This window comes from Branchiostoma belcheri, unplaced genomic scaffold (genome assembly GCF_001625305.1).
Source record: "Branchiostoma belcheri isolate BF01 breed outbred unplaced genomic scaffold, Haploidv18h27 scaffold50, whole genome shotgun sequence".
Lineage (NCBI taxonomy): Eukaryota > Metazoa > Chordata > Leptocardii > Amphioxiformes > Branchiostomatidae > Branchiostoma > Branchiostoma belcheri.
Genome location: NW_017804132.1, coordinates 1515965 through 1524023, shown reverse-complemented (window position 1 = coordinate 1524023; position 8059 = coordinate 1515965). Strand labels below are relative to the sequence as shown.

General features: G+C 38.5%; 1 protein-coding gene across 1 annotated transcript; it reads left to right on the top strand.

The window, feature by feature from the left end:
* The first annotated feature begins 316 nt into the window (after positions 1-316).
* Positions 317-5819, top strand: LOC109480310 (mitochondrial carrier homolog 2-like). The gene is made up of 11 exons (XM_019782498.1): positions 317-488; positions 1185-1269; positions 1979-2085; positions 2362-2442; positions 2726-2783; positions 2995-3046; positions 3325-3384; positions 3632-3731; positions 4249-4364; positions 4905-4980; positions 5503-5819. The coding sequence occupies exons 1-11, from the start codon at positions 339-341 to the stop codon at positions 5581-5583; spliced, it is 966 nt and encodes a 321-aa protein (XP_019638057.1). The 5' UTR covers positions 317-338; the 3' UTR covers positions 5584-5819.
* Positions 5820-8059: the final 2240 nt, after the last annotated feature.

Sequence of the window (8059 nt, the reverse complement as noted above, 5' to 3'; positions counted from 1 at the left end):
ACAAACAAACATCATAGCTGTCTGCTTTTATCAAATAGTGAACAGGTATCAGGTGCATGGTATCAGGTTACAGGTGAATTAATGTGGTATGGGTGGTGCCATATGGGTGAATGGGCGAGTGGATGTCAGGTGTCGTTCGCAACCAAATGTAAAGCGTCAAAATTATTCCTTCATTCATAACTGAAAATATATCGTTTAGTTGAGATCAAATTATTGCACAGCATTTGCGTAGAAAATTGTATAAGTGATAGGGAATATTTTTTTCGGTTTTTATCACTTCATATCTGCAAGATACGCGATACGCGTACTTTACGTTTGGCGGCGGTGGCAAAAGCAAAATGGCGATGTTCGGTCGAGAAAAAAATGGAGAGGGGGAAGAAGGAGAGGTCACAGGGCCTTCCCCTGACCTGGACTGGTCTCACGTCCTGCTGGGGGTGGGCATCACAACCGCCTCTCATCCTATGACTTACGTCAAAGTCCTGATCCAGGTGAGAATATCCAGTTGTTGTATATAGGTGTAGTACGAGTAGGGGTGGGGGGTGGAGCCCCCCTCCCCACACTTGCTAGTATGAGCAATCATTACCTAGATTAGATAGTTTTAAGCAATGTTTAGAGTTAGATGTTCATGGGTTAGGTGTAACAAATTGTTAGGTGTAATGTAGCCAGCTGCCGCTGCGCCGCGGGCCTGCGAAGCTGGACTGTGTTACGCCGAAGGGCGGTTATACCGGCTATACAGATACTTAGTATACAGATACAGAAGTACGTGAGTTTTTGGTTATCACATGATGTATAAAGTGACTGTCCTTCGTTTCAGTTCAAGAAGCTATTTTGGGTTATGTGAACTGTTTCTGTATACCGGCTACTAAGGTACTAGACTGAACCTTTTATTTTCTATTCATAGTGTGATTTTACATGTTACATGCCCGCCATGCAGTGTACTCCAGTAAAATATGGTATGATGGTCTGAAGAAGAAAATATGGTCTAAAGCTTATCATAATTTCTTTTTCCATGTTCAAGGTGGCATATATACCAGACTCATACTCTTTGAAATGGTTTGTATGATTGGTTCAGCATGAAAGTTCATCTGATATGTCTGATTGGTTGTTTTGAAATGAGAACGCCTAAGATATATATCAAATAGTGAATATATAACGTAATGAAAACTTTCTATTGTTTCTTTAAGGTTGGTCATGAGCCCATCCCACCTCGTGCCACCACTAACCTGTTTGGCCGGCCCATCCTGATGCTACCAGGACTGCTGCAGTACAGTAAGTTAAAGTCGTTCTGTACATTTACAGTTATTTTAGGTAGAAATTGTAGCTGTGGAGTTTCTTTCGCCCTCTCCATTATGTGGGTAGAGGGCAAAAGAGACTTGGCAGATAATATAAATAGGTTTGCCTATTGGTTATCAGGCTAGGCTAAAGAAGCTCAGAGTTGAACATTTTATTTGACTGTCATGTGTGAACTATTGCCTTATGACAATTGCACTTCTTATATGCATCTATAACAGCTTTCAAACAGTCAACTATTAGTTTGTCTTGCAGTTGTACATTTTATTTATTGAAAATGCAACAAGACAATTACACTGACTCTCAAGGCAGCAAAGCTGATGTTAGAGAGTCAACACATAAGGACAAAACATATAGGGCACATAATATCAACAGTGTGAAATTACAAAAAAAAAAAAAATGATCATAAGAACCTATATCATTCCAATTAGCCGAGTAAATATATGTACACATCTAAAATAACACATTTGGAGGTCAGAGGTCGATAAAATAAGTCACAGTCAGACTACCTTATATGAGAAAAAAAAAGGATACTGTTGTACATTGTATATAAGGATTCATTCATGGCTGGGGGAGTGTAGAATGCAGACTGTAGAAGTTTACAGTTTGTTTAGAATAGGCACCTTAGCTTAAACCTACAGTGACAATTATTTTGATCCCTCCAATGTAACATTCTCCATCCCTCCAGTGGGCCACATCCGTAAGACAGATGGATTCCTGGGTCTGTATCGAGGCCTGCTGCCCAGGATCTGTACTGGGATCATTGGAACCAGTGTCAACTCTCGTATCATGGAGGTACGTAGCTTTTGTTGTTTTTATTTAAGTTTGCTCAGTGCAATGCCACATGCGCCACTGAACTAACGCTCACACTAGTACTATAGCAGCATCTCTTGTCCCTAAGTCAGAAAAATTAGGCTTATAAGCTTGACTAACTGACTCAATCAGGTATAAACTTGACTAACTGACTCAATAGGCAAAGCAATGTAAACTGTTCTCTTTGTATGCAGAATTCAGTACATGTACATACTACATACATGTACATAACTTGCCTCTCTGTTGCCTTGTTTTCAGCACATGAAAAGCTCCCATCCTGTTGATCCAATCAAGGATACGGATGACTTGAGGACTGTTGCCGAGAAGTTTGTGAAAACGGTATGTTGCATATTGAGATTTTCTTACACACAACCAGGGATTCTTCTGATCTTGCTTACAGTTTGTGTATAAGAAAATCCCAATATCCTATGTTCTATATGTTCTACCAACCTGATGAAATTATTTTTGGTGGTAACATATATCCTTCATATAGGTCTACAACTTAGGTTTATGAAAATGAAGAGTGTTTAACTTTAAAAGCAGTTGATCATTGTTTAAATGATTTGCATTTATATGTACATGTATACTTGTCTTGTGACTTACTCCACTGCTCCCCCTACAGACCTCCCAGGAAACTGCAGCTAGATGTCTGGCAGTGGTGGTCAGTCAGCCCTTCCATGGTGAGATTCAAAAAATCACTTTCATTGAACCACAAAATATAAAGATATAATGTCTCTAGTAATCTGGTATTCTCTTTTATCCCAGGTTAATTCAACAAGACTGGATGTGATTTATAAAGACTAAGTCTTTGATCTTATGCCACTTAAGCTCTTTTATATATATTTAGTATGTTGATCCTCTTGTTTAAACAAGTGCTGTACTCTGTTCCAGTTGTCACTATAAGGTGCATGGTCCAGTTCATTGGAAGAGAAACAGCTTACAGGTATTATGCACTGTAATATGTATACAGCACGGTCTTCTTTTATTTCTAACCTTCTCCATATAAAACTCAGCAGGGAAAGGCTTTAAGCCTGATTTGTGTACTTCAAAGTGTGTGGCTTTTGTGGTTACTTCTTCATTGTAAATCACCACATTGCTTCTGGAAATTTTCAGTTTTTATTCCCCAAATGTGAATGAATTAACATGTGATATATCTTCATTGTTCCTGACATGTTATGTCCAACTGTAGTAACCATTTCTTTTTTTCTGTCCCATTTTCAGTGGTCCAATTTCTGCAGTGAGTGAAATCTGGAACAATGAAGGCATTTCAGGGTTCTTTAGGTCAGTATATTAATCAAACAATATCACAATTTTTAATGTGACATATATACCATGTGACATATAGTACTTTTCTTTAGAAAGGAAACATAATGAGATTTTGCTGACATTCTACTTATTTTATTTTATATGGTGCACCCAAAAAATTTTTGTGCACCCAATTTTAGGTTGTTTGCACCAGTGCACCTATTCCCAAAAATGAATTTCGAGCTCTGACTGACATCGATATCTGATTTCTTGTTTCCCTCAGTGGTCTAGTTCCCCGACTGTTGGGAGAAGTTTTCACCCTGTGGCTGTGTAACATCCTGGCTCATCTCATCAACACCTACCTGCTACCTAATGATGAATCGGTAAGTTCTCCCTACATACTAAGTCATAGCTTTGGCAGTTTATGGATGCAAAAACATTGGAGAAAATGTATCTGATACAAAGAAGTAACATTGTGATTGTTTATGAACTTTAAGCAGGAAAAAAAAACAGATTCACTCAAGACATGTTACCAAGGAACTCCTGATGAAAATGTGTGATTATTGAACTGAAATAAAATGGAGTAGTCACAAGATGAAGTACCTGTGTGTCTACTGAAGCACTTTTTCTTTAATGCAAAAATGTGTGCCTTTGTCTGAATTTAAAATTGTTGAATGTGTTTCAAATGTGTAATTTTTTTTGGTAGATTGAGGTGGGCTTGTAAGATATCCACTGTAAAAATACACCATCGATATTATGATACATCTGTTCAAAACTTCTGTGTGATTCCCTTACAAAGTTATAAGATACTGTATTACACATCATGTGTTCTACTTTTCGCATGACCCATTCATAGATGAGCATCTCTGACATGTTTTTTTTTTTTCTTCTCTCCTGTAGATGACAAATGTAAGTGAGTTCAAGAGTTACTCCCAGGCCATCACTGGATTCCTGGCCAACATGGTGACCTATCCATTCACACTGGTGGCCAACTGTATGGCAGTCACAGGATCAGGGTTAGTACCAAATTCTTCTATATCTGCATGTGCATCTGTTAGTCAAATCCAAGTTCCTTCCTGTCCCTATATATGGTGCATTGGGCAGCACTCATCTCTGTTTCTGCATGGCAGTCACAGGCTCTGGGTTAGTAAAACATCTTCTATATCTATCACGAAAGTTCATTTGTGTTGGTAGTTACAATTGTTTAAGGTTAGATCTTTTGTTACACCACAGAGGATTGTTCTCACCTAGAACTTTCAACCAGTCACTCTCAGACTGGTCTTGTACAATAAGGAAAAGAAATAATGGTGTAACAGTGGTGTTTCAAGCTCTGAACAGATTTTAGTATAAGTCCATACTTCCAAAATTCTGAGTGGTGCAGGTAAAATATTTCTGGTGCAGGTAATTTTCAATCTTGCCTGCTTCAGTGTAGTACACTTGAAAAAAAAAGGATTTTGAGCCCTTTCTGTACTTCATACAATCATAGTCTAGAACTCTGCAGTCAAGCCTATGTCCCTTCTAGTGTAAAGATATCCCCCCATGTGTCTGTTACCCAGGCTTGCGGCAGGACAACATCCCCACATGCCGTTATACACGGACTGGAACGACTGCTGGAAACACCTGGACAGAATGGTAGGTATAATGTGCTGTCCTTGTCACCAGCTAGAGCTACCCCATTGTTTCTTTGTACATGTATTTCAGCTGAATCATTGAATGGCAGAAAACCTTGGTACTGATCTTTGAACACATTATTTACCAGCTACATTTCACAGTCCTATGAAACCTCTGTGTAATATCGAAATGAACTCTTGCCTCCAAATTCTACCCAAACTTCCACACATATACAAATGAAAACTACTCTCCTCTTAACATCCAAAAACCCACAAATTACAGAAAAAGTGGGATTCTTTGTCTTCCTCTGTCTTCAAAACAGAAGTCAAACCCAGTAGTTTTTACTAGTAGTTTCTTAGTAGTTATCAGTAGTTCTATGTGTACTATTTGTCTGTTTTTATACCATAGGTTTCTTCTGCTCCTGCAATTAGCCCTCGGGCACGAATTTGCAATAAAACAATTTTATTATTATAGTAATATCACATGATGCAGAAGTACTGACATTGTGTCCTGTCTAACAGTGTGAATGATTGTATATTTCAGGGTCAGTTGAAGCGAGGGTCCAGCCTGTTTTGGAGACAGTACCCCAAGAGACACTACGTCCTCAACAAAGGGGGGTTCTAAACACAGCAAGAGTCATCTTCAATTTCTTGAGCCTTTGAAAAAAATGTTGTGTTTCCTGTCTCCGTCCAACCCTAGAAAAAGTACCGACCCTAGACTTTTTTTGGTGGTGGACCCCTGCAAGATTTGACAGGACATAAATTTTAAATTTTCGATCTGATCAACGTTTCTAGCTCCATGCTCTGACACCTGAGTGATAAAACGTTGCACAATTGGTTTTCTAAAATTGACATTGAAAAAAAAGTGTCCTCATGCAAGTTTTACTTTGTCAAACTGTATTGTATACACATGTAAGTTGGACCCCTATATAGATATCACTGAAGTCTATAGCTAAAAAAAAAGATAATCCCTACCTACCATCCCTACTTTTTTCAGGACTGAGACACGAGACACAACCTTTTTTTCCTAGGCCTCATGATAGCTTGGAATTTTCCTTCTCGTAAGTCAGATTAAGGACAGAGGGGAGATGTAGTTGGTAGACTTGATGTGGAAAGACTTTTTCTGGATCAGTGGACTCTGAATAAATGAGAACATCCTGCTCACAGAATTTGCTGGCCTTGTGATCAGCCTAACAGACATAGATAAAGGGTTGGGTTGGGGAGGTATAGAAAGTAGTAGAATGAAAATAATGGGCTCTGACTTCCAATACCATACCTGAGACACAGTGGATTTAACAAGACACTGCATGCCCCTTCGGCTTTGAAAAGCTATGGGACCTTTACTTATTCTTTACCATTGCTGAAAGACATGTTTTGCCAAATGTTGTTCTCTACGAGAAAGGAGATAAGTAACTTAATTTCCAGCTTGATGAAACAAGAACGCTTTTGTACAATGATATTATTAGTGACAGGGAAACTTCAAAAGTTGAATGTTTTTGTGTTTCTAAGGTTTGATGCTTTGCAAGCATTTTTTTGTGTTCAAAGCTCTGTTAGCATTTTTCTTAGTTAAGAAAAGGGAGGAAATTAAAGAAGTTGAATCTTTTCAACATATTGTGTCAAAAAATCCCCAGCTATTTCATTGCTGATATTACAGGTTATATGAAGGCTTTGGAAGTGTGTATGGTGGCAAAAACTGTACCAATGACTTGTGTATACATGTGTATGTAGACAGTATCCATAGAACTGTACTAGATCTACCATTCCAATCAACAAACCATGTACAATATCTCATTTCAAACTATCCAGTAACTCTTCAAAATAACATTGAAATGTAATCAATGTTTGAAGACTTATAAATAACTGAGCTGACTTTGATACCTTTATTAAGTGTAGGACTTATACAATTCTAAATAAGGAAGCAAGATGTTGTTTCTCTGGAAATATTGGGTTGTGTGTATATATCCTACTTTGTGATATTATGACATGTATAACAGTACTATGATTGGGGTATGCTATTGAGGCATGTCTGTCTGCAGTAACAATAAAAGCACAGCTACAAGATTTACTGAAATGTTCTTCTCTTCTGTACCATGATCTGTTGAGTAAAAGTCTTGTATATATTGGAAGACTCTGGAAAGCACAACAAGTGTACCGAATGTTTACAAAAGGAAAACATTGTTTTTGCTCTATTTCCTCTTCCGTTCCAAACACTGAGGTAGGTCAGGGGTCGTTGCAAATTCTTCAGTTCAGTTACAATGAATCGTAGAATTACAATATAAATAATATATACAAAGTCTACAAAATTCAAACACTATCTCGGTTCGTATATCTCATCAGTATCAAACATCCAAGTTTCAGTTCACAAATGTAGTCATTCTAAGTGACTCGACGCAGTCGGTTTTTAAAAGCTGCAACTGACGTGGCCGTTCTCATATCAGTTGACAAGTTATTCCACAGTACTGAGCCTGAGTAGGAAATCGATCTTCTGTATACTTCCCGACAAACCCTTGGCACATACAAAAGGTCAGATACACTTTGCCGCGTGGTTCTTATTGCCCTATCACTACAGTATTAAACAGTTCTCTCATGTAGGCTGGTAAATAGTTGTTAAGACTCTTGTAAGTTAGCAGGGATTTCTGGTCTCTGTGTATGGATCTGATGTCTTTCCAGCCCAGTCGAGTCCGTACTTCAGCCGACGGCGTTCTGTGTAGGGCTCCTAGCAGCAGCCTACCTGCCCTGTTCTGCATCCATTGAAGTTTCTGTAGATCTTGCTCTGGTGCAGTGTCCCAAACAGTACTTGTGTAGGTTATGTATGGTAGAAAAGTGCTGTTGTACAAAGTACGTAGTGCAATAATACATAGACAACACATGAAACCTGTGTTTGAAATAGGGCTGCGGACCGGTACACTGTACCGGTCCAATACCGTAAAAATCGTTTCGGTACAGGTCCAAAATACCGGATCATGAAGTAACGAGTATATACCGAAATAGCTAGTTTACACCATGTATATGACTAAAGATAGGTAAATCCTACCACAAAGACGAAAAATTAGCACTGGAAAAGACGTAAACACCGTCGATTGATTTGAGATCCTCAGTCT